Genomic DNA, 25,945 nt, shown 5'->3' on the forward strand with positions numbered 1-25,945 from the left:
AGTCCTTTTACTACAAGATAGTGTTCCTTTTTAGCTTTATAATTACCTTTATTTATTGTTTATTTTTTGGTTTTTACTTTGTTTCTTCTACGGACTGATTTGTGTTACTAAATACTTCTTTCAGAACAACAGAAACCAATATCCTAATCTTTTTTTTTTTTTGGCAAATACTAATAATCTTTATTTACCAAGTAATCAGAGTATTAACAAACTCTGAAAACACCAACTGTCCACCAGCCACAACAGCAGCAACAAGCTAACCAACACAAGCTAGCTAAGGCTTACAACAGCCACTACTGACATCTACACTCAACATTAAACATAATGTTGCTAACAACAGTTTTGACTGGATCAACATGATCCCTAAACACCTTAGAATTTCTTTGCAACCAGATACAGTAAACTGACCCAATGAAAGCTATACTATACTTGTAAGCCTTCTTCTTTTTACTTCTGCTTCTCTTTACTGCAATCTGGACCTCTTCTTGCCGAGGCAAAACAGCTCTAGTCACACCTAGATAAATCAGAATATGTCTCCAAATCTCCTTAGAATAAGAACAAGAGAAGAACAAATGATCCAAACTCTCACTTTCCAACTGACACAAGCCACAAGTACCATCAATATTCAGCTGCCATCTTATCAATCTGTCTTTTGTAGCTAGTCTGTTCTGCACTGGTAGCCACACAATGAAAGTACTCTTTGGACTAGCATGGCTATTACAAATCAATCTCTTCCATCCCACCTGAACTCCAACTGGATGAAGAAATTTATACATTTTCTGAATTCTAAATTTTCCAGCCTGCACAAACTGATCAACTCCATTAGCCTGCAGAAAGACTTCTCTATTATGCCAAATTTTCCTTAAAGACCAAGTTAAACCATTAGGAATTGGCATAGTCCAGAAGTCTCTATGCTGAATGTAATAAGCATGAATCCACCTCACCCAAAGCCTATCCTGCTTCAAAGCTAAAGCCCAACAGTGCTTCAAAACTGCTGCTTTGTTCCACACAGTTAGGTCTTTAAGATTCCACCCTCCACAACTCTTAGGAAAACATAATTGCTCCCAAGAGATTGAAGCTTTCCTAGAATCTGCATTAGTACCTGACCACAAGAAACACCTACAAATTCTCTGAATTTCTTTCATCACTTTTTTAGGCATAACAAAAATCTGGCACCAGTAAAGTTTGATACCAAAAAGAACAGATTTCACCAGTTGTAATCTGCCTGCATAGGAGACAAATTTAGAAGTCCAACTCTTGATTCTAGCAACAGTTATATCAATGAGAGGCTTGCAGTCTGTAAATGATAGATTCCTAGTTGTGAGAGGAACACCCAGGTATCTGAATGGAAAAGACCCCTGGGGAACCCCAATTGAGCTAACAATATTGGAAGCAACATGGTTAGAAACTCCAGCCAAGTAAACCTCACTTTTATGCAAATTAGCCTCCGATCCAGAAGCCAAGGAAAACTTGGTAAAAGCATCAAAAAGAGCCTTCACAGCACTCTCATCAGCTCTGGAGAACATCAATAAATCATCGGCAAACATCATATGGGTGAGATCCAGATTTTTGCATCTAGGGTGATAAGAGAACTCAGGATTATCAGCAAGTGCAGCAAGACACCTTGACAGATATTCCATACCCAAAGCAAACAAGTAAGGTGAAATAGGATCACCTTGTCTCAAACCCTTCTTTGCAGAAATTGGCTTTGTGGGGCAACCATTTATCAGAATAGAATAAGAGACAGAATAGAGGCATTGCATCACCCAATTCACAAACTTCACAGGGAAACCTAACTCTGACAGCATAGTTTTCAAGTAAGGCCACTCCAAGGAGTCATAAGCTTTTTTCAGATCCACCTTAATCATACACCTAGGAGAAATATGTTTTCTAGAATAGCACTTCACCAGCTCACAAGCTAACAAAATGTTATCAGAAATAGATCTACCAGGAATGAAGCCAGATTGAGAACAACTTACAACTGTCCCAATAACACTTTGCATTCTAGCAGTAAGAATTTTGGAGATAATTTTGTAAACAACTGAACAGCAAGCTATTGGCCTAAAATCCTTCACACATGAAGCATTCTGTATCTTAGGTACAAGAGTAACCGAAGTGTTGTTCACTTACTTCAACATCACACCAGTTCTAAAAAACTCTTTCACTGCTTCATATACATCTGCTTTCACAATCCCCCAAGCTTTAAGAAAAAACAAACTATTGAAACCATCAAGCCCAGGAGCTTTATAAATATCAATACCTTTGATAGCTGCATCAATTTCTGCATCTGAGATAGGAACCACCAACATTTCTGCATCAGTAGCAGAAATCTGTTTCCCTTTCCTAACCACCCCAACATCCACACCAATCAAGGAACTAGCTGCAGTACCAATCAATTGCTTATAGAAAAGAGCTAACTTCATCCTGAATTTCCTGAGTAGTGCTTAGCTTCTTTCCAGTATCATCATATAAGATATCAATACTATTCTTAGCTATCCTCTCCTTCATTGCACTAAAAAAGAACTTAGAATTAGAATCTCCTACTTGCAACCACTGAATTCATGCTTTTTGTCTATAGGCACTTTCTTGAATATGCAAGAACTTCTTAAGGGTCTCACTACACTCCCTCTCACTTTGCTGCACATTACTATCAGTAGGGCAAGCTGCTAATGGAGTATGAATTTGACCCAAATCAACCCTTAACCCCTCAATTCTCTCATCAAGCTTAGCAAAATCTTTGTGATGAAGCTCCTTCAAGCCTTGCTTTACTGCTTTCAGCTTAGTCCATACCTTCAGCATGGAACCACTCCTTGGACAGGAAACATCCCATCCCTTTCTAACCACATCAAGAAATTGAGCATGATCTGCCATATAGTTAAAAAATTTAAAAGGTCTACTACCTCCTCCCAAATGAATATTACAAGACATAACTAGAGGGGAATGATCAGAAATTCCTGGAGGCAAGTAATCCACCACAGCATCAACAAACTTAGAATGCCACAGTGCATTGGCAATAGCTCTATCTATTCTGGAACATATTCTCAAATTGCCTTGCCCCTTATTGCTCCAAGAGTAGTAACTCCCACAACTTTTAAGCTCAGCCAACCCTGAAGAATCCATACAGCTATCAAAGTCTTTAGTTTCTCCCTCAGTAATTGCATTGCCATTTACCCTATCAGCAGCTAATAAAGCTGCATTGAAATCACCCATGACTAGCCAAGGACAAGTAACAGTACTATTGAAGTTGGTAATCTCTCTCCACATAGGCCTTCTAGTATCAACAGAGTGTAAACCATACACAGCTGAAAAGGTAGTACTAAAAAGGCCATTCTTTGTAGCAACAGTACAGTGAATACAGAACTCAGTTTTGTGAAGAAGCTGAACTAAAACCACAGCATGCTTCCAGCTAATCCAAACCCTTCCCCTAGGAGAGCACTCATAGTTCATAATCCACTGCCACACATTCCCTATTTTCTTCTGAATTTTACTACTATTCTTCTCCTGAACTTTAGTTTCTAACAAAGCTACAACACTAATGTTATTACTAGCCAAAAACTTCTTTATTTCAATCATTCAATCCCCTCACATTCCAGGTACTGATATTCATGGTGGATCAGTTGAGAAGTCCACTCCATCACTACCAACAACCAAATCCTCCCCACTCAAATGAACCTCAGCAAGCCCCACAGTCTGAGCTGGAGTTCTTATATCTCTTCTCTCCTTGAAACAACCCTCTACCCTTCATCAAGAATTGGAGCAAGTGGAGTGAAGGGTCTATCATTAACAGACAACTCTCCATTCTCTCCATCATTCTCTTGAGCAATAATCTTAGTATTCATATCATCAGTGTCTTTTGCTTCAGGAGCTGGTTGCACAGCTTTAGGTTTCCACACCTTCACAACCTTTTTTTCTGAACAGCAGCTGGTCTAAATCTTGTAGCATTGACTTTTATCTGAGTGCAATCATGTCCCACAATCTTACAGTTCTGGCAATATGGTGGCAGCCGCTCATACTCAACCACCTGTTTAACAATGTTACCCATAGGATCCTAAATCTGCACAGATTTAGGCAAGTCACCAGTTACATCCACCTTAATGAGAATTCGAGCAAAGGATATTCTTTGTTGCTTAGAAGTACAATCATCAGCAAATAGAGGATCTCCAAGAAAGCTCCCTATTCTGCTCAATGAATCACCCCCCCAACAGCTTAATGGTAAGTTAGGCAATCTAACCCACACTGGAACTACCCTCAATATTTCCTCTTGGAAATTAAAACTTGCTGTCCAAGGTTTAACAATCATAGGTTTTCCAAAGAACATATGAGGACCAGCCACCAGAACTGATTCCTTGTCCTTCTTTGACTGAAATCTAATCACAAAATAGCCCTCATCATGGAGGAAAATCTGAGGTTTGCTAACTTGATGCCATTCTTTTTCAATGAATCTCAATATAGCACCAATCGAAGGCTTTTCCCCAACCACATACATGACAATTGCATTTCCCCACAGATCATTCATTTTCTAAATCTCATTCTTATCAAGTACAGCTATGAGTGTACCATCACAGACTGTGGGAGCAATAAAATTCAATGCAATACCTTTAGAAGGAAGAGTACTACCTTTAAACAGATTCAACCATGGTTTTGGATCCATATTTAGTCGCCTTTGAGATAGCTGCGCACCACTCACTCCATACTCTGTTTGTGTACGGACATCCCCTGTTTTCTGGGCTAGATCTACACCTGGGTTCTCCTTCAACGCACCCCTATGTTGCATCTCCTTGAGAGCAGCATTGACACTTCTCACCAGCAAGTCCACCCTATCCTTCCCCACCACCATTCGATGGCTATCCTCATAGAACTCTTCCAAAGCTTCAACCAACGATGGTGGTCGATTTACATCAGTGCGCACTGACTGCGACCCACTAATCGAATCCTGATAAGCTTGAAAGTTGTCCAGACGTTCCATCGACGACGGCCCATAGCAAGGATGAGGCGGCGGCACCGGCGTCACCAGACCTTCACTACCCCGAGGTTCATCAGGAATGGGTACTTGTTTTCTGAGTTGGTTCTGGTTCTTAGGCCTCGAAACTTCTTGATGAAGAAGAGAGGAAGCTTCCTCATTAACCTGAGCAATCTCAAGCTTCTGCGTTTTCTTCTTCCTCGCCATTAACAAGGGTGGCGTACGTTAGCAAAGCAACCTTAACGTGCACCACACCATGAGAGAGAGAGGAAGATATCTAAAGAGAGAACATTTTTCAACAACATCCTAATCTTGACGAGCCTAATCTTGACTAGCCTAACAATCATCATATGGATAATGGTGAGAATAATACTGAGGATGTTATAATATCCACAATCGGATTCGAGCATGTTTTGGAAAATGGTGGTGCCAAATGTTCGGCTGTAAATTGGAAGGCTTCTGATGGTGGCAATACTTTAGTTACACCATTTCTGAAGTCCAATATCAAAGATATGAAGTTTCTCTCTGAGTTCGTCCAAGAACTCGTTGACTATTGCCTTATTGATGATGGATGCATGGTTTCCAAGTAAGTACGTTGTTTTATCAGATCATTGCATTTATGAAATCATGACGTTTTGATTGAATTTACAAATTAAATGATTTGACATGTTTTATGAATTGCGGGAATTAAATATGATCGATTTGTTTTGATTGAATTATTTCATGATTATTTATAACCATTAAAATAATAATAATATTTTAGTGATCACATGATCTAAAGGAATTATGTTATTTCAACTGAAGTACAAAGGAAGACGTTCCACCATGACATATTTGCCAACGATTAGCATGTTAATAAAAATGTTATGAATGAATTAATATAATGTTTTATTAAGTGTTTTACATTATTCTATTATCCTGTTTTGTTAACTAAAATGAGTTGAAATGAATTTACATTACTAAATAGTTCGTTACTGTGTCTTCGACTCACCGCCTTGTTTTCTGTTTTAGGTACGGCTGGGGACGACGGAAAAAAGTAGTGGCGAGGATTTTATTTTAGCAATATTTACCTAGTTAATGTTTAAATTATAATAACTCTAGCCGCTCCTTTTCTTTTTTTCTCTCTTTTATCTCTTCCTCCTTCAAAACCCTAATTTTTCTAGGGGCTACCACCAACCATTAGGTTGATAGTAAGCCCCTCTTTTCTTGTTTTTTCTAGCTTTTGATTTCATGTTCGGAATAAAAACTCCATTCTCTCCCTACTGGAGAGTCTTTTTACCCATTTATTGGGTTATCTCTACCCATTTATTGAGTTTTATCTCTCTTTTTGTGAGAGTTTGGGGCTATGATTTTAATTTCACAAGAAAAGTTGATTTATTGATGAAGATTTGTGCTGCGTTACAACGGATGTCAGTCCTACGTCTACTATTAATTGAGTCGAATTTAATTCAATCTCAAAGCTACAACAGATCGAAAAACCCCCTCGTAGAAGGCTGTATCAAACAACGATGTGAAAGAGGGTATTCATCATTCTCAAATCTCATCTACAACGATCGTGGTTTTGCCGGATTAGAATTTCATTTAATCCAAATTGTTTTGTATTTCATAATTTTGATTTCTATTGTAGATGTCGTATGACTTTTTATGAATGAACTAATTTTACCTTTAAAAAAAAAAGGTTATGTTTAGTTCACTTGAATGTGATTGAACTTACTTATCTAAATAGAAACAAACAGAGACTATTTACGGATAAAATTAGGACGAGGAGAGTACATATGTAAGACATTTGAATTGATTTATTAATTTAATGGTGTTAGTTGATAGTGGGGTATTTTTTTAATATTGTTAGTGGAAATGTGTAAGAGGTGGGGAGTTGCGCAATTTAGAAGGTGGACCATGGTGCACACAGAGTATAGTGCACCTTAAGAACACTAGTATATATAATTAAAAGAACATCCGGTTACGTGAAAAAAACATGGATATATATTTTTTATATTTTTAATAAATAGTGAAATAATATGTTATTTTTTATAACAAAAAAGTAAAATATTATATTGCATGTTCTTTTGTTTATGCACATGTGTTCTTTTGGTGCACATGGTGCACCATGCTCACTGTGCACCATGGTCCATAGTCCACGGATTGGGGAGTTGTGAGTGGAGGATGTGAATTTTTAAATATTTTTTTGTAAAGAATAGGGGTGTAGGTGGGGTAGTAGGTAAGTGTGAGAAATAATATATATTGATAAAATTTTCCATTTATAGAAGCGGTACAAGTATTAAGGGACGGCCCGAAAACAAAAGCAGTGCGAGTATTAAAGGAAGGAGGGAGTAGGACTAGGAACTAGGAAGGACAAAAAAGACGGCAATCCTCTCAAAAAACCACAAGTGACAAGACAATTATGACCTTTTGCCTCAACCACAACAACAAAATAGAACGAGAGGAAGAGGGAGAAAGAGCGTGGGAAATCATAGCTTGAAAATGGCAGCCTCAGCTCTTCCAATCACTGGATGCATTATCCCCTCCACCCCGCGTCAATCCTTCTTCACGCAACGTCCTGCTTCTATTTTGCAGTAAGTTCACACTATTTTCACTTCTATTTCTTCCTTCATTATTATCATGTTTCTATGTTCTCAATTCTCCAAATTTATGCCAATTTTTCTGGGTAATTGCCTAATATAATGTTCGATATGATTCAGGGGGGGAATAATTCATACCCTTTTTGAACTTTTCCCGAATTCAAAATTAGATGGAAATTGGAATGATCTACTTAGTTTGAGAAGCCCCAATTCTGGATTACTGCAAATACTTGGAAGTCGTATTTTTTAAAGTTGTACCATGATTATCTGTTTTATCTTTTAGTAGTAAACCCTTACCCCATGATTTATTGTCAGGGATGAAGGAGAAAACTAAGAGTAATTGTGCTGTAAATTGAGTTAGCATCAATTGAGGTTAGTTTTGGAGTTGGGTTTGTTAGATAAAAGACTGTCACTCCATGAAAAACATTAGAAATTTTGAATAGAGCATTTGTATCGAGCTCGGTTTGCACATGCTTGATCACTTGGTTTATTGTTATTGTGCAAGTGAGGTTCGAATGTCTATCCAATTATCCGGATGCCACTCATACTATTTTTTGGGATTGGGAGAGTGATATTACATTTGGTTTCTTAATATAACAACCACCCGGCATAGAATGTGTTGACAGAGTTCTATCTATTCACCTGATTTTCACTTTTTCTGAATTGATCTTATCTGAACTTAATTAAACTTATCTGGACTTATTAGAACTTATCAAAACTTATTTTGGTTATAAATTGTATTTGGTCAACACTTATTTTTCGTGAACTTATCTTATCTAAACTTAACTGAACCATCATGACACAATAAGACACAATAAGAAACAGTAAGTTAGTATACCGATCAGGTAGTGGTTTACCCAAGAACATCTTGTCATGATGGTATTTTTATTTTCCTATTGGACCCTAAATCAAAATGGCTCTTAAAACCTCTTCGCTTCTTTTCCATGAAGTAGAAGATAGTCGTCCCGTTATTGCTTTTGGGTCAATTGGAAACAACCTATCTGCAATTGCAGGGGTAAGGTTGCGTACACCCGACCCCCCCTTACCCCGCTTCTTGCGGGAGCCTTTTTGAGGCAATGGGGTAATGATAATGATAATGATAATGATGATGACCCTAATTGAACGAATTTGATTTAGCACCAATGAATTTCCATCACGAAGCTGATTTGGCAGTATAGTAGCTTGCTAATGAAGCGAATTGTATAGGAATTCTGATAAATTTTTACTTCTATTTCACTAGTTTGGCAACTGCGCTCATCGTCCGTGACTGAGAATAAACCATTTGACATTACTTCATGAATTTGGAGCAAGGTTGCACACTTGCATTTATTTAGAATTTCTCTAAAATTATAGAGAATCGCAGAACTATCCCTTCTGAAACTAAAGTCCAAAATACCATTGACCTGGTTAGCTATAGACCTAGAGTGCAACTTTAGCAAGTGATAAGTATTGAGAAACATTCATTTAATAGTTGCAAGATCTTCTCTGTTGTGATAAACAAATGGCGAGGGGGGTAATGGCCATATATAATAAGGTGATGGTGATATGGAAAAGAACAGCAAGAAAGACATAGACATAGAAACTTCCAAGCTAACACAGCCTACTAAAACTTAATGAAGTTGTTTTCTAAGAGTCTAAGACCGGCATTTTTTACTGCATGCAGCATAGGTGTAGGCGTGTAACCACTAGATTCTCAGATCAGCTGTGTTTTAATTAGTAAATAAGGTACTAGTATTACCTTTCAAGTCCCACTCTCTAAACAACTTCGGGTCAACTCCTTTCTTGGCCACTTTTTCTTATCCTTTAGAAATTGGCAAATAGGTTTTGTCCTCAACCCTGTGTCATACTGGATTTAATATTCTTGTGATAGAAATTAGAAACACTGCTTAAAAAAGGAGCTATAATTGTGCAGCTATAACGGGATCTATTTCTTCCTTGTGCTTCATTAGCCGTATACTTAATGGTCTACCTCATTTTGACAGCTTCATTCAACATGAGTTTGGCACCACTACTTGCAAGATACCAATTATTTATAAGTTTATTAAGTCTTTAGAGTTTGGAGTTATCATATTCACCATGAAGAGTATGGCCTAGCTGTAGATGTAAGGCACTAAAGAGTAATAACTATCACGTAATAGATGTATTCACTCTTTTCTTTGCAACTATCTCACAAATTATCAACAATTGCAAAGATAATTCACACCTATTATAAGAAAGGTGGAGTCTTTGATTAATAAGACACAAAACAGAGCAAACGTTTGGTTACAAAATTAGCAGCTTGAGGCTACAACTCTCCTACAGTGACAATACAACTCTCCAAAGTACAATACAACTCACAAAATGCCTTTTCCTCCCTTTCTCCTCTCTACTTATTTGCCTACGGTAGATGCCAAGTACTCATTAATTTATGCCTTTGTCTTCTAACTCACTCAGGTCTGCTCTGTGCTAGGCTCTGGTTTCCGTGGCTGCTTGTCCCTCTTCTGTGTTCTGTAGTATAATTCTTTTTGAGGGATGGGGGTTCGTTGCTTGTTACCTTACCTATCCCAAAACATAAAGTCATTTGCTTTTGATATCCTTCGTGTTTGTGAAATATTGGTATAGTTAATGTTATGACTCCTAATTAGTGAATTATATTTTGATTCAGATGATTTTCTTTTACTGTTCTTGTGATGGTTGTCTTGAATTGTATATTCTATGGCTATTCTCTTTCAGATGGAATTTGATGGGAAAGCAGCATCCAAGACAAAATGCGCATAAGAGGGGTGCGTTTCAAATGCTAGCCACTCCTAATGTATGCATTAAGTATTTCACTTTATATCATAAGGTTTTAGTTAGTTTGCTTATGATCTGGATTTTATTAAGGTGTGTGATTTGTTGGATCAATTTTGACAGAATTTTGTTAGTTTCAGTTTGAGTTTCTTGTTTAATGCTAGGTTCATATAACATATAGTTTCACTGATTGTTTTCGAGGTTATTATGTAGCTTAGTAATTTTTAGGTTCTCAAGGACATGCACTTGACGTTTTTCTTGATTTGGTTAATAATTGTCACTCTTTCCATCCCTAAATAATACTTCAGCAGGTCTTATTTCTATTATCTATTTTAGGCCATTCCAAAATATTAGGTTACTTACCCTTCACTAAGAAGTCCAAATAAAGACTATATTGGTACTGTGGAAATGTAAGAATATAACTAGTGAATGATAGTTATGTATCCACGTATCCTAATCAATTTCTTCAAAATGGCCCTTATCATAAGTGGCTTATTTCCTAGGGATAGAGGAATTGCATTATAGCTTGAGAGCATCAGTCTTTTGTTAGTAGCCTTCCTTTGGTATATGGTGGTGCCCCATTGGTGTCTTCCTAATATATGCCTTTATTACTTGTCATAGAAATGAAAAAAAAAAAAAAACACAACTTGATTTTCTTATGGATTTTACTTGTATGGTTTCAGATTTGAGGTGTGTTTGTGGCTGTACTATGACTAGTTGACAACAAGATTACACTGCAGTTGGCAAGATTGAGTGCCAATTGTTAATTTGCAACATGGTGCTCTTTGCACAACTTTTCAAAGCTGATTTGTGTTTCTTACTAGATTGCTCAACTTCATAATTTGCAAAAAATAATGTTGTTTTTCTGAAACAAGTTCCACTGTGTAGTTCATGCCCGGCCCGGCGGCCCACACCCCCTCTCCCCCAAAAAATCTCAGCTTTGTTGCATGTCTGACTTTATTTATTATTAGGTTTATAATTTCCTGAATCCTGATATCTCTTGCACATACATACGCTCACCGCCTTTCCCTCCCTCTCTTTTTTCCGGTTAATTAACATAGATGAGGTTATACTATGTATCTATGAGTTTCTCTTTTTCTCCTCAGGCATCTTCCGGAAAGGGGAGTTTTAGGAAAGAAGTACTTATGGTAGATCCATTGGAGGCCAAGAAAATTGCTGACAAGCAAATGGTAGTGATAAAAACAGAAGAGAGATATGAGGTTCGTAATTTTCAGTCTTTGAACTTATTTGCAGCACAATTGGTGCTGCTTTCCTTTGCGACTGACATGTTAAAGCTAAATCTAGGGAAACTTAGTCCTGCGAAACCTTTAAGAATTAAGAGATCTGAAGTCCTTAGCCATGCTGTTTTATGTTTTCCTCCATTCTTGTTTACTTCAGAGGATTCTATAACTGTTTTATCTTGAAGCATTTCACTCTGGTAGGTTTGGAGTTTCGGACCAATTTATAATGGAAATCTAAAATCCACAAAGAACTAATGGGCTTCTATTGATTCCTTTTATATAAAAGGCTCAAATACAGTTCTAAGTTTCTAACTTCTGAAGGGTTGGCCTTATAAGTCAATGAACTAATGCTTGTTCTAATTTATCCACTCATTGACTCGCTACTGTGTGAGCTAAAAGCCTATAGTATTTATAGTGAACTATTCTTGTATTACTTTTGAACCTCTAGCTGTAATCCAGTAATGCAATTCATAATGCATTAATGTTTGATGGTTGATTTCTTAGGACCATAAGTTTAGCACGTTTTAATTGTGTGATTCTGGACAAGCCGAACTGTGTAACTTATATATGGAGTGATTAGGCTTTACCAGTTGCAGTCTTAACTTTTTGTGGTAGATAGTTACTGAAGAAAAAATGGATTTTTCTTTCTTGTTAAAAAGTTAAAACAACTCCGTCCATTCCACTCTTATTACTGATATTTGTAGGAGAATTATTTTAGAAAATGGCTTTGACTGGATTTGGGGTAAAAAAAAATCATATGCTTCTCACATTACACCTTCTCTTTCGAAGAAAATGGATGATTAAGCCCATTAAGGTGGAATACCTAAAATCAAAATGTACAATTAGGATAATCGTGAAACAAGCTAATCATGTATTGGTCACATATGTTTCCACCCATACTTCAGAGTTCAGATATAACCATTTTCCATGCCACAGGGATATTTGACTTATGGAGTTACTGTTTATATTGACCTAAGGGGCTCCATGTTCTTTATCTTTATTCAGTAATTCCTCTCATCTGTGATAAGTATAGCTTATTGGCCTTCAACACTACACTATTAGTTTTCCTTGTGATCTTTTAAATTTATCCCACCTTTCTTTTACCTCGTCACCTTGGGCTGAGCCTTGCCAGTTTTTTCTAACAGAGAATGAGAGACAGAACATCTTATTCTGTAATTCAGATTCAGGATTCATTTTGGTAAAAATCAATAAAGCATCGTTGCTCAATGCTGTCTAGATGGTTGTCAGTGACATACTGCCGCCATGTCATTTGACTTGTTATCACCCTCAATTCAGAAACAATAGTCATGTGGGAAAAATGCCACATGTCCTGCAATTGATTAGGTTTAAGAAATCTCTTCCACTTAATTTGGGTGATGGAGAGAGGACAACTATTATTTGAGGGGGTTTCAGTGAAAGAATGGTGGATCCTTAATTATCAGTGGTTACTGGTTAGGACTTACTACATTTGCATTATCATCCCCTCCCCTTTGGCCCTCCCACGTTAAAAAAATTGTAACAGGAGTTTCTGACTGCAGAGAAGGCGTCAAATTGAAGCGATCAATGGAGCATGGGCGATGATTGGCCTCACAATTGGTTTAGTCATCGAAGGTCATACAGGAAAGAGTTTCTTGGGTCAGGTATGTTTTTCTTTTTTCTTTATTTTTGGTGTAACTGTATTTTAAGACCTTTGAAGTAAGATATTTGAGTGTAACACACTAATGCTATTGTGTGATAGCTCGATGGATATCGGCATGCTGTTCTGAGCTTCTTCGTCTGGTGGTAGAAGTTTTCCCATTCGGGCATTTGAGTTTATAGCCGTAGATTGATGGAGTTTGTACATGTTCAAGAGATTTACATTCATCCCTACCAAATTCGCAAAAAAAAAATCTGCTTACCATCTAATTCTTGTATTTTATTGTTTTTATCATCACATTTAATCAGACAACTCCGTTCATGCTGATTCTTTCAGCAAAAGAAATTCCAATGATAGAAACACATTGAAACCAATGTGATTTGATTTGATACCCTTGTTCTTGTAATGTGACATGATATACTCTTGTACTTCGTATGTTGTACTTTGTATTCTCACGAACTGTAAACGAGGCATTATCGTTACCGACATTTATAACCGATGAAGAAAACCGTGATGGGATAGCCGGAATATTCTACCGGGAAATAGTACTTTGCTTTGGTCATAGGAATTTCTGCATGAAATTCCGCCGGACATTTTTCACCAATCCTTTTTTTATTATTCATTGACTCGATTAAATTTAAGTTACTTCCACCATAGGTTGATATTGGTGGATGCAATTAGAAGAGGATATCAAAATAAATTTGTTCCTGATAATTAGCTTGACATTTCCAAAGCATCATAATTTATTTATTTTTCTTGGGAGTGGCCTTTCTATATAGCAATTTATTCGGAAAAAAAAAATCCAAATTTTAGGTCCAACATCCAACATTTTTTTTTTGGTTCTACTACGAGGAGTTCCCACTGCCTTCGGTGAGTGGACTAATCTCCTGCGTGAGTTTGCATGGGTACTGCGATGGGAGGCATCCCTCCCAGTTGATATTTTTTCCATTACCAAGGTCTCGGATTAGGAGCAAGAGGCCTTTAACCACTCATGCCAAACTCAATTGGTTCCAACATCCAATATTCCAATATTGAGTGTACTATAAATGCAAATATGTAATTGGTAATCAGTAATTGAAACGATATGTTAATTGTGTTTGTAAACCAATTGGTGTGTGTAATTGCTTCGGTAACGTGATGTATGTTAATTGATTGGCTGAAGACTCAATTACTGAAATTAACAGCCAAATTGGTAAGAAAAATTAGGGTTCGTAACATAACGTTTCTATGATCTTTATCGTTAACATGCGGTGATTGCGTTTTTGTAAGGTGATAGAATAAAATTTCTATTAATTTTTTTTTGATAATTTGGGCTTTTATTAATCGTTGCCAAAGGACTTGTTTGCCAATTACAGAGTAGGGCTAAAATCCAAATAAGGAAATTTAGGCAGCTTAAAAGAATGATATAGGGCAGTACCCATGTTACATCCATGCAAGAAATTCATCATCTATGATAAGCCCTTGCTTTGCCAATGGTCTGCTACAAAGTTGGTTACCCTGACTTTGTATATGATTTCGATCCCTAAACCTACCTTTGTTGAGTTTCGGATGGAGTTGAGAATGAAATTGAGATTCCATGGGCCGCCATTACTTTCATTACATCATTTTACCGCGTAGGCTGAGTCAAACTCCACTATAAACTTGGAGTATACAATTCGAGCACTGCTCATGGAGATTTCGATGGCACGGTGGATAGCCAAGACTTTTGCATTGTTGATTTCCATGGTGGGGTTTGGCGAGGAGAATAAACACTTAAAATGCCCATGACTATCCCTCAAAACACCCCCAATGGCCGACTTGGGTAGGGTTTTATTAAGCGATGCATCAACATTCCATTTAAGGACTCCGCATGGTGGGGGCATCCACTCACTGATTTGGTTATCATGACGAAGAGGATCATGGACTTTGAGGGTAGTGCATCGCCAAAGAAGACATTGAGGGCTGCGGAGGATGTCGTCGGAGCTATAAGGAAAAGGCTCCCCCTATCCTTTGATCCACCAACTAAATCTCAATAGAATAAGGTCTTGGGTTTCTCGTACTAAGGTTTTCTTTTGTTCAAAGATCTGCAAGTTTCTTTCCTTCCATATTGACCACATTGTGATGAAGAAAGTGGCCTTCCATATCATCTTTAAAAAATATCCTCGACTTGGGCCTTGCCATTGCTCATATGCGAGTTGGATTAATGATGGGAAGACCCAGGAGAGATCCCATAGGCTCGACCACCACTGCCAATTAGACGCTTATTACATTCTTGAGCTGACTCACATAAAACACAGAGGATATCAGATGGAGGAATAATTCCCAGGTTTGTCAGTTTCATTTTGGTGTTTAGTTTGCCCAGGAGGGCGAACCATGAGAAATCTCGATACGGTAGGGAATGAGACCGCCCCACAGACCTTTTACTGCAGTAAGGTTGCCATTGTTTGTGCTTTTAGCAAGTTCGAGCCCGAAATTCTTAATCGAAAAGACACCCCTTTTGTCTGGGGTCCAAATGTATTGATCGAGGCCATCATATGTGAGAGTGGCCCTACCAAGAATAGCATTCAGTGCTTCCTTTTCATGTAGGTCTTGCGGCCTGAGTGTTCGGCTCCATGATAGGCTCCAAGACCATTGAAGTCCATCCCAAAATCCAACCGAGGATATGAGTGCATCCTTAGCAGTATTAAGGTAAAATAGGCGTGGGCATACTAGCTTGAGAGGAGATGACCCAATCCATAGGTTGTGCCAGAATAATGTTTGAGAGTCGTTGCCCATTTTATTTTGGATTTTGGTCGACAATAGGTCATTCGTTGGCTCATGTCGAAGGATAGTTGTGCATAATAAGCGCCATAACCCTCCATGTGGCGGCGTTGTAAGATCATGTATAGTGAAGGATGGCCTGTATCCATACTTGTCAAGTATCAAATAGATAGAGCGCCAAAGGGAACCTGGTTCAGAGAAGAAACGCCAAACCCACTTAAAAAGAAGGCCCATATTCTTTTGAAGTAAATTTCCCATATTCGACCCACCAAGAGATTTGGGTAATTATATTGTGCTCCACGCAACGAACTAGTGGGAGATACTTTTTGTTCAATTTTCCACTCCATAAAAACTGCCTCTGAATTCTTGTTATTTTATCAATCACTCCTTTTGGGATGAGAAACAAGGACATGAAGTACAGTGGGAGGCTAGTGAGGGAAGCCTTAATGAGTGTTGCTCGCCCTCCTATACAGAGGAGGCTTCCTTTCCAAGAAGCCAGTTTCTTCTCCATTTTTGCTTAATAGGGTCCCATAGACTTAGTCTAGCATCATTGCCTCCTATTGGAAGGCCGAGATATGCTATTGGAAATTTTTCAGTTTTGCAGTGAAGGGTGGCGGCAGTGGATGATAGCCAGCCATATTCTACGTTGACTCCAATGATGGAGGTCTTGTGAAAATTTACCTGTAGGCCCGAAAATGGCCCTCTTGATGTTCATCAGTTTTTCAATGTTTGGAGTACACAAAATAATCGTATCGTCGGCATATTGAAGGTGAGCGATTTTTTGACCTCCTGCGCATACCTAAATGCCTTCCCATAACTGAGTATCTACGGCTTTGTAGATTGAGTGATTCCGCTACAAGGTTGAAGAGGAACGGAGATAATGGTTCTCCTTGTCGTAAGCCCCTTTGGAGCTTGAAGGGGGTGGTAGGAGACCCATTTACCAGTATTGATGCCGATGCGGACATGAGACAAGTCGGAATCCAGTCGCACCATAAGGGAGGAAATTTTATACTGTCCCAGTGTCCAGTCAAGAAAACTCCATGATATGCTATCAAAGCTTTATGAAAGTCAAGCTTTAATATGGTTGATGCGACTTTGTTTCTCCTGCATGACTCGACGAGCTCTCTTGCTATAAGAGCTCCACCTAAAATATGCCTCCCTTTGATGAACGATGATTGGTGTGGGCTAATTAGAGAGCCCATGACCTTTTGAAGCATACGGGCCAAGAGTTTTGTCACAAATTTGTATACACAACCCACTATACTTTTGGGCCTAAAGTCTTTGCAACCGGATGGAGAATCGGTTTTGGGTATCAAAGTGATGAAGATATTGTTACATCCACGGGGGAGACGAGAAGAAGACCAAAATTCATTTACAATATCGTATATGTCATCTTTGATGACCTCCCAGGCACCTTTCATAAATTTAAAATTAAAACCATCCGGCCCCGGAGCCTTCAAGTTGTCGCATGAGTCAACTGCCGCCTTGATTTCTTCCTGGCTAAAAGGCTCAATGAGGGAGTATCGTTGAACTTCATCCAGCTCCCGGAAGTTCAGGTCTCTCAAAGTGGGTCTCATAGTGCGTGGTTCTTTGAAAATACTTTTGAAAAATTTAACTGCCTCATGTTTAATGTCCTTCGGGGATTCAATAATTTGACCATCAATAGTGAGGTTCTCAATGGAATTTTTCCGTTTTCGGATCGATGCAATAGCATGGAAAATTTTTGTGTTTATGTGACCTTCTTTCAACCACTGTGTTCGTGATTGTTGAGCCCAGTAGGATTCTTTTCGCTTCAGCCAATTCCATAGCTCTAGTTGAGTCGATTTTTTGTCTGACAGTTCGAGTGACATTAGTAATCCGTCGTTTGCAATTTCATCAAACTCATGGATTTTATTCTCTAGGCTGTTGATTTTTTCATCAATGGAACCGAACTCCAGAGAGTTCTAGTTTTTTAGCCCTTCCTTTACTACTTCCAGTTTGGCCATAATAGGGAGATGAGAGGATTGGGCCCATAATGTTTTGATCATTTTCATGCATCTAGGGTGTGAGAGCCAGCAATTAAGGAATCTAAATGGGCTTGGGCCCCAATCGTTTTGGTGCGTCTGGGCCAGAAGTGGATAATGGTCAGACTGGGATCTTTTCAGCACATAGACTTTGAGTGATGGGTAGTACGAGAGCCATTGCGAGCTTAGAAATAGCCTGTCTAGTTTTCTCTTCGAGTTCCCTCGAAATCAGGTGAATTTCCCATTTAGAAAATGCGATTTGAATGAGATGAAGGTCCTGCAAAAATGATTTGAAAGCATTTGAACTGTTAGTGCAATAATACTGACTACCTCTGTCTGTTGGGCCAAGTGTTTCGTTGAAGTCGTCGATCAGTAAACATGGCAACTTGGAGGAAAGCTAGAAGAGATTGATGTTCGCCCAAACTTGGGTTCTTGCAACTAGGTAACACGGGTTATATATATTGATGGTATGACATTTGAGGCCTATTGATGGAATGAAGGCAGAGAGGATAGCCCAATGTTGGTCATAATGGGCCGATTCCAGGCTGAAGCATCCAGTTTTCCATATGGATAGAATTCCACCATATTGGCCTTGCGAGGGGATATCAAACCAGTCGAAGTCATTGTCTTTCCAGAGTTGGTTAAGGATTTTGGGATTAATGGACTCTAGTTTTGTTTCTTGGATAAAGACCATATCTAGGTTGTTGTGATGAATCAATTTACGGAGGTGACTCCGCTTTATTTTGGCCCCTAGGCCTCAAATGTTCCAAGAGAGTAAGATCATTGGTCTTCTTTTTGATGGATGGTGGAGGCTTGCCAGCTAGTTGGATTTTTGGGAGATGAGAATTTCATCAATTCTGGGTAGAGATCGAGCCATCGAGGTGGAGCCCTAATTTCTTTCCGAGTTCTATGGTGGACGAGGAGGTTATTTCTGGGTGGGTAGGATCAAGGGGAGATGAAGAAGATGTGGCTTTTGGATTTTTATTATTTTTTGCAGTTTTCTTGCTCTTTTGTATTCATGTATCTTTTGATACTCATGGGTATGTCACCTTCAAAACCAGGAGAAAATATTGGTCCAGAAAATGACGAGGATGAGGATGTTGAGGTATTGGGACTCATGAGGGGCCTGAACCGGTTTGTAAGGAGAATAGGTGGGCTGGGGTATGGGAGGGGATCACCACTGGTATTGAGCGGTAGTGGGCTTAGGCTTGTAGTGGTTAGGTATAGTAGGGGGTCAGTGTTCAGAACATAATTGTCCACCTGGGTTGGTTTGGGGTTACAAGATGATATTATGGATAGGGGGGACGGACTGATGAGGGGGTCATGATTATTGGGCTATTTTAGGCAGTTATTGGAATTTGTGTCGACATGATTTCCTGGGTGGGATGTATTTGGTGGAGCACTGGAGAATGAAGGGGATTTGGATTTCTCGAGAATTGGAGTGTCGTTAATATTGTCCTCCTAGTTTAAGGTGGTAAAAAACAATATGTCAAATTTTTAAGGTGGTAAAAACACAACTAATCCTAAAAGTATTATATCTCTTATCTATCTAAAATTAGTATTTCAATAATTGCATCGATTTACAAATGTTAAATTAAGAACATGATAATTTAAATTAAGAACATGACTAATTTTAGTGATCAACTAAGAAAATCTAAGATAAACCAGTAAAAAAAATGAATTTCAATAGATTTAGTATAGATAATAGATTTTTACAATGAAGGGATACTTCTGTCAAATGAAAAGTAGTATTACCTTCATACACTAAACACCGTGCCTACTGTTCCAAGTATGGAACTGGGAGAACTATCTTGATGAGCCTTGCCCTATCAAGTAGAGCAAACGTAAGCTAACCTCAGGGGTTTTACCGAGAAAACCCCCTCCGATGCATAAGTAAACAAATATATAAGAAATATTTAGAGAGAGAAAGTAGAGAGAAGGTGGGTCAAGTACCGAGAATATTGTGTCCCATCACGAATGATGCGGGAAGTATTTATAGGCGTACTAATTTGTACTTTGGCCTATTCTGATGCCGCCACGCGTATGACGACGATGTACTTACTTTTGTCCTGTAGCTTGCAAATCCTTTCCTTGGACCTATGATGTTCAACGGGGTATGGCCCGCTTCCTGTGAGCTTAGTCTGCTCTGAGGCTTTTGGTCTGCTCTGACGCTTTAGGTCTGCGGGACCAACATCACTTATTTATGGCCTTCAGATCCCGCCTTATGACTTTAATCTGCTCTATGCTGGTAAGACCCCGTACTAGTCCTTCAAGAGCTGATCTAACATAAGAGTTAGGTCTGCTCTTCAATATTTCTCGAGCTTCCTCTGCTTCAGATCGATAATGTTTGCCTTGATATCAAACCCCGTACAACTAGTCTCTCAAGAGTTGACTTGGTCTTATGGCTGAGTCAGCTCATCCTTGGGCCTTGGGGGTGATTGGGCACTCTCAGTGGTGATGTGAACCTTTTTGGCTTTGGCGGTTTTTTAGTGTAAGGGTAAACGATAATTTTTTGGGTCGTAAGTTAGTCGTCATTTCCATGTGCCATGTGTCATCATCGTTAGTGGGTTTTGAATCGTCGATTCATCGTGGGCGTTCGCTTTTGTGTACTCCAGTCTTGCTTCTACTCCGACACGTGTCCTTCATCCGACCTTGGGAACTCGCTGGTCGCTCTGATCCTGACCCTTCATACCCGGGTTATAAGGACTTTTTCACCTTATTTCTTATTTTCACTTCTTCACTCTCTCTCACTCACCTGAAAGTTTCGAAAAACCTTCTTGCGGAATTTTTCTTTTCCAGTTGCTAACTCTTCTCAAATTTTGATTTTTGTGGCATTTTACTTTTCTACTGAGAATTCTGGTTCGATAAGTGGTATTCTGGTTGTGTCTGGTGCTTGCTACTTTCTGGGTTCTCCTTCGCCATTTTTGGGCGAAAAATGTTCTTCGAACTCTATGCGGTTTCTGTAGGGGTTTACAATTAAATACATAACATGATAACGGAGTAACCCCAAGCCAGGAAGCATGTATAAAGTACAGATTAAGCAATACTTACGTTTGTAGCGTGTTTTCCCTAGTTCAACGAATCATGAACACGAACAAGAACTCTAGATGTCGTTCCTCTACTTGGTTCACCGACACGTTTAGATCAGATCGATGGCTTAGAAGTCACTCAAGATTGTTTGCTTTTGGGAAGAACACTTCTAACAGAGGCACACAAAGATTTTAGGTTAGAAACTTATTAGGTTAAGTTATGGAAAAACATAAGTTGTGGAACCGACCAAGGCACAAGGCCAAGACCGTCCAGCACTTACTTGCAAACCCATACACGCACAACCACACAGGCGCTGGGCCTTGGGCCGCGCTGTGTGCGCTGGTGCTATTGCTGATCCACGCGCGCCCAGTTGAAGGCTTGGGCCTTGCTCGTGGCTTTGGCGCGTTGCTTCGCCTGATGGGCCTTGCACGCTTGCGCACTTGGCTCGTCGGGCCGACAACGTCGCCTTCTCGTATTTGCGTCCAATGCCTTATGACGATTGTTTATCGTATAGTACTGAACGACTCACCGTCGTACGATAAGATTATTCGTTTCGCCTACCTTACAAATATACGCCATACGATATACGATTCCGATCCAACGTCATGTCGTATATTTATGTTTTTCCGAACTATATTCCCAAAAAGCTATTAAATGAATTTTCGATTCATTTAATCCGATGATCTGTTACATGCCAATGGTGTGACCTTATAGGTTAAGAGTAAGCTTGTGAGCCTAATATAGATTAGAACTCACTGATTGGAAGCGTTGCTCCAACCAGCTGTTCCGATCACTTGATCTCACTGAATTAATTGTTCTTAACTAATCTGAACCTTGGTATTACACTAATGCACATTGGGTAAAGGACATATTTCCAACAGTGTGCATTCACATTCCTTTGTCGCTTAGTGTTACTTTCTGAACATAAGGTAAGATCCAAGCCATCCTTATTAGGTCCAGAAGTGTTTCTCAGATTACTGAGTTCAACCGTTCAAACTTTTACAGAAGGTTAATCCTTAACCATTATGAGCACGACCATGCATTTTCACAGTATCTAAATCTCCGAGAGGCCTTGTTACACAACAACACCATATCCTATCAAAGATAGGAGGACAATCCAATCTTGCAATCTATGAATACTCACTTTGATACATAGTACGCCCAATAACTGCTTTTATAGTCTCCTTTTACGGTGCGGCGTTTAGCGAGCATCAAAGCGAACTAATATTCAAAAGAGCAATCATAATTACTCATGTTTTGAGGAATGGTTCTAATCACCATTAATGAGAACTACTTATGACATCACTTTAATATCTTAAATTGTTCTCATGGTCAATCCGATCCAATAAGTATCTATGCAAAATATTTCCGACATAACATGTCCATCTAGTTCAAGAAACTGAACTGTAAATCTACTTGCAATCTAATCTTCATTAGTCATTGGTCGTCCTACCTTTCAATGACCTGGATTAGGGATCCTTTGTGACTTCAATATTCAAGTTCACTTATGGGTGTTTCTTTGTCAAAGAATCCATCTTGACATCCATTTGAATGTTTTGAATCACTTGGACTTTTCATTTAATACTAAACAAAAATTAAATGAATATGTAATAAAGAATTTCATAAATATGAAATGGTTAAACCAATTGTTTTAAACACATATCTAACAAATGTTCTAAAACAAAACTTAGAAAATCAAAGCCATTCTCCAACATGCTTGATTCCCATGGTTGCTACATGTGCGTTGTGCTTCACTTATGGCAACGATTTAGTCAATGGATCCGCGACGTTGTCGTTAGTTCCAACCTTGCAAATCTCAATTTCTTTCTGTTCAACGATTTCTCGAAGTATGTGAAATTGCCGCAGTACGTGCTTGGACTTCTGGTGGCTCCTACGCTCCTTTGCCTGGGCAATGGCTCCACTATTGTCGCAATACAAAGCCATTGGTCCTTTTATGGAGGGGACAACCCCAAGTTCTTCGATGAATTTCCGAATCCAAACAGCTTCCTTTGCTGCTTCTGAGGCAGCAATGTACTCGGCTTCAGTTGTAGAATCCGCAGTAGTGCTTTGCTTAGCACTTTTCCAGCTTACTGCTCCGCCATTTAGGCATAACACAAAACCAGACTGTGATCTGAAATCATCTCTGTCGGTTTGAAAGCTTGCGTCCGTATAGCCTTTAACAATCAACTCATCTTTACCACCATAGACCCGAAATTGATCCTTTGTTCTTTTCAGGTATTTTAGGATATTCTTGGCAGCAGTCTAATGCGCCTCACTTGGGTCTGACTGATACCTGCTCGTTGCACTAAGTGCGAACAAAACATCTGGCCTTGTACAAATCATAGCATACATGATAGATCCAATAGCCGAAGCATATGGAATTTCACTCATCTTTCTACGCTCATCAGATGTCTTGGGACACTGAGTCTTGCTTAGATATATGCCATTGACATGGGTAGATGGCCTCTCTTGGCTTCCATCATACTAAACCTAGCTAGCACTAATTTGTCAATGTAAGTGCTTTGGCTTAGTCCAATCATCCTCTTAGATCTATCCCTATAGAACTTGATGCCCAATATGTATTGTGCCTCTCCTAAGTCTTTCATTGAGAAACACTTTCCAAGCCAAGTCTTTACAGAATCCAACATAAGAATGTCATTTTCAATAAGCAGTATGTCGTCTACATACAAGACTAGGAATACAATTTTACTCCCACCGACTTTCTTGTATACACAAGAATCGTCTTGATTCTTGATGAAGCCAAATTCATTGACTGCTTCATCAAATCGTATATTCGAACTCCTTGATGCCCGTTTCAATCCATAAATGGATTTCTTAAGCTTGCATACCTTTCCTTGATTCTTTGGATTGACAAAACCCTCTGGCTTGTCATGAACACAGTCTCTTCAAGAACACCATTAAAGAAGGCAATTTTGACATACATTTTCCATATTTCGTAGTCATGAAATGCAGCAATCGCAAGGATTATTTTAATAGACTTAAGCATAGCGACTGGAGAAAATGTTTCATCGCAGTCAACGCCGTGAACTTGCCTGTAACCTTTTGCAACCAATCTGGCCTTGTATATGTATACAATTCCATCTTTGTCTTTCTTCAATTTGAAGACCCATTTGCTTCCGATAGGTGTGAACCCATCCGGCAAATCAACAAGATCCCAGACTTGATTTTCAGACATGGAGTCTATCTCGGATTTCATGGCCTCTAACCATTTTGTGTAGCTTGGGCTCGTCATAGCTTGCTTGTAGAGTGCGGTAGAATTTTGTGCTTTTAACCTTATTTACCTTATTTTCCCCTTACGGTATGCTTAATTTAGTGCTTTTCAGTGAAGTTTCACTCTATATTGTCATGTTGAATTACTTAAAGAGTACAACAACTAAAACTTTCTACAAGAAAATGTATTAAAGTCTCATAAAGTCTCAAGTCTAGATTTTCGAATTGTGATTTCTGTGCCCAAGTTTCGGGACGAAACTTCTTTTAAGGAGGGTAGACTGTAATACCTCGTATTTTTCGTAATTTATAAATATTTTTTTTTATGTATAAAGATTTTTACAAATTTAATTGCATTTAATTTGAATTAAACGTATTTTATTTTTAATAATTTAATTGTTAATTAATTACAAAAAACGGATTTTCATTAAATAAATTAAACGAATTTATTTATTCGAGAATTGTTGGGTCGTATTTTCAAAGCGGATTTAATTCTAGTCTAAGCCCAATTCAATTTCGTTGGCAAACCCAACAAAGCTTGCAAGAAACCAATTAAGCCCTTAAGCAAGCCCAACTGAAATTCAAAAACCTAACTCATGAGAGAAGGAAAAGTATAAATACAACCCTTCCCCTCATTAAATCCTCACATTAAATTTTTGAATTTTCTCCCTCTCTCTCTCCTCTCCCTTTGCGGCACTTTCTCTCTCCTCTCGTGCCTTGCCTTTGGCCGTAAGCAACGAGCTTGGCTCGCGCAGCCGTGTGCGCACACCCGTGCACCCCTGCCCTGCCTTGTGCGCGTATCTTGCGCCTTCCGTGCCTGCCTTGCCCCGTGCCTCACGCACACTCCCTCACTCGTTTCCTCACGTCCCTCGTTGCCTAGTGTAGACACCTACTTTTGTCCCCATTCCCGCAAGGGAAAGGTTCGATGATGAAAGCATAAAAACTCCACTTGACAACGCGTCTCCTATGAAATAAACGAATCTCGATTCCCCATTTCATTTCACCCGAAACCTGCTATTTATGGAAACCTGCTAAAAATAGTAATTGCCGTAAAAGGTAGCTTCTAAAAGTGGCAAATCATAAAAGATAGAAACCTGTCAGAATTAGGTGTTGCATTCCAACATAAATCCTAAATGAGATAGAAAACTGCGAGAATCCTATTCCTAATATGATTCAGAAATAAGAGTTACGTATTAATTAAAATCCTAACGAGCCTAGAGTTCGTAACGGGCCCAGGCGCATTCCATCATAAAATTGATACGCGCTAAAAGACTCGAATTAATCTCAAACTCTACGGATTTCAGGAATCCGAATCTGACTAAAGAAAACAGCCCAGACCCTATTTTCAACGCCTGGCTCTGGGCGCCGAAATCTTCGGCGCCCAGGCCTGGGCGCTGAAAATACCTGGGTACGTGTTTTTTCCTAATTCTTTGTGGATTAGAACTCTGCAATTCTATCTTTCCACGAACTCTTCCCTATAAATAGGCCCCTAAATTCGACGTGAAAAAACAACAACAACACACAATTATATTCTGAGTATTGACTCCAACCCTTAGCCTAAGCCTCTCACTACGAAACTGTTCACGCGTTCTGTCGCAATCGATCCATAAATCGAACAGAACGTATCTTGTCCCATAATTGAGATTCGTTAAATAAAAAGGAGAAATAGCAAAGTCAAAGTGGTTAGTGACGCACCTCTCAAGGGTGCGTCGTAATGTGTCCCTTTTCGATGATTTAACTACTTTCCTCGCCCTTTTTAT

General features: G+C 38.9%; 3 protein-coding genes across 3 annotated transcripts; 1 reads left to right on the forward strand and 2 right to left on the reverse strand.

Annotated features, from left to right (window-relative positions):
- Positions 1-293: 293 nt before the first annotated feature.
- LOC130467360 (uncharacterized) lies at positions 294-2,423 on the reverse strand. Its single transcript, XM_056835857.1, has 2 exons — positions 2,131-2,423; positions 294-2,004 (listed from the first exon to the last, which is right to left on the reverse strand). Exons 1-2 carry the CDS (start codon positions 2,421-2,423, stop codon positions 294-296), a joined length of 2,004 nt encoding a protein of 667 aa, XP_056691835.1.
- A 136-nt stretch (positions 2,424-2,559) lies between these two features.
- Positions 2,560-3,573, reverse strand: LOC110774860 (uncharacterized). Its single transcript, XM_021979451.2, has one exon. It carries the CDS (start codon positions 3,571-3,573, stop codon positions 2,560-2,562), a length of 1,014 nt encoding a protein of 337 aa, XP_021835143.2.
- A 3,787-nt stretch (positions 3,574-7,360) lies between these two features.
- On the forward strand, positions 7,361-13,574 carry LOC110774861 (uncharacterized). The gene is made up of 5 exons (XM_021979453.2): positions 7,361-7,533; positions 10,252-10,330; positions 11,415-11,528; positions 13,088-13,189; positions 13,288-13,574. The coding sequence occupies exons 1-5, from the start codon at positions 7,442-7,444 to the stop codon at positions 13,333-13,335; spliced, it is 435 nt and encodes a 144-aa protein (XP_021835145.1). The 5' UTR covers positions 7,361-7,441; the 3' UTR covers positions 13,336-13,574.
- The last annotated feature ends 12,371 nt before the right edge of the window (positions 13,575-25,945 follow it).

Source organism: Spinacia oleracea, chromosome 2 (assembly GCF_020520425.1).
Source record: "Spinacia oleracea cultivar Varoflay chromosome 2, BTI_SOV_V1, whole genome shotgun sequence".
Taxonomy (NCBI): domain Eukaryota; kingdom Viridiplantae; phylum Streptophyta; class Magnoliopsida; order Caryophyllales; family Amaranthaceae; genus Spinacia; species Spinacia oleracea.

What these genes read in the sequence shown, in the direction of transcription:
- LOC130467360 (XM_056835857.1), bottom strand. Translation starts at nt 2,423, where the DNA reads ATGAAGTTAGCTCTTTTCTATAAGCAATTGATTGGTACTGCAGCTAGT. An exon ending in AGAACTGGTGTGATGTTGAA is followed by an intron (nt 2,005 to 2,130) that starts GTAAGTGAACAA and finishes TCTTACTGCTAG; the next exon opens with AATGCAAAGTGTTATTGGGA.
- LOC110774860 (XM_021979451.2), bottom strand. Translation starts at nt 3,573, where the DNA reads ATGATTGAAATAAAGAAGTTTTTGGCTAGTAATAACATTAGTGTTGTA.
- LOC110774861 (XM_021979453.2), top strand. Translation starts at nt 7,442, where the DNA reads ATGGCAGCCTCAGCTCTTCCAATCACTGGATGCATTATCCCCTCCACC. An exon ending in AAACAGAAGAGAGATATGAG is followed by an intron (nt 11,529 to 13,087) that starts GTTCGTAATTTT and finishes TTCTGACTGCAG; the next exon opens with AGAAGGCGTCAAATTGAAGC. An exon ending in GAAAGAGTTTCTTGGGTCAG is followed by an intron (nt 13,190 to 13,287) that starts GTATGTTTTTCT and finishes ATTGTGTGATAG; the next exon opens with CTCGATGGATATCGGCATGC.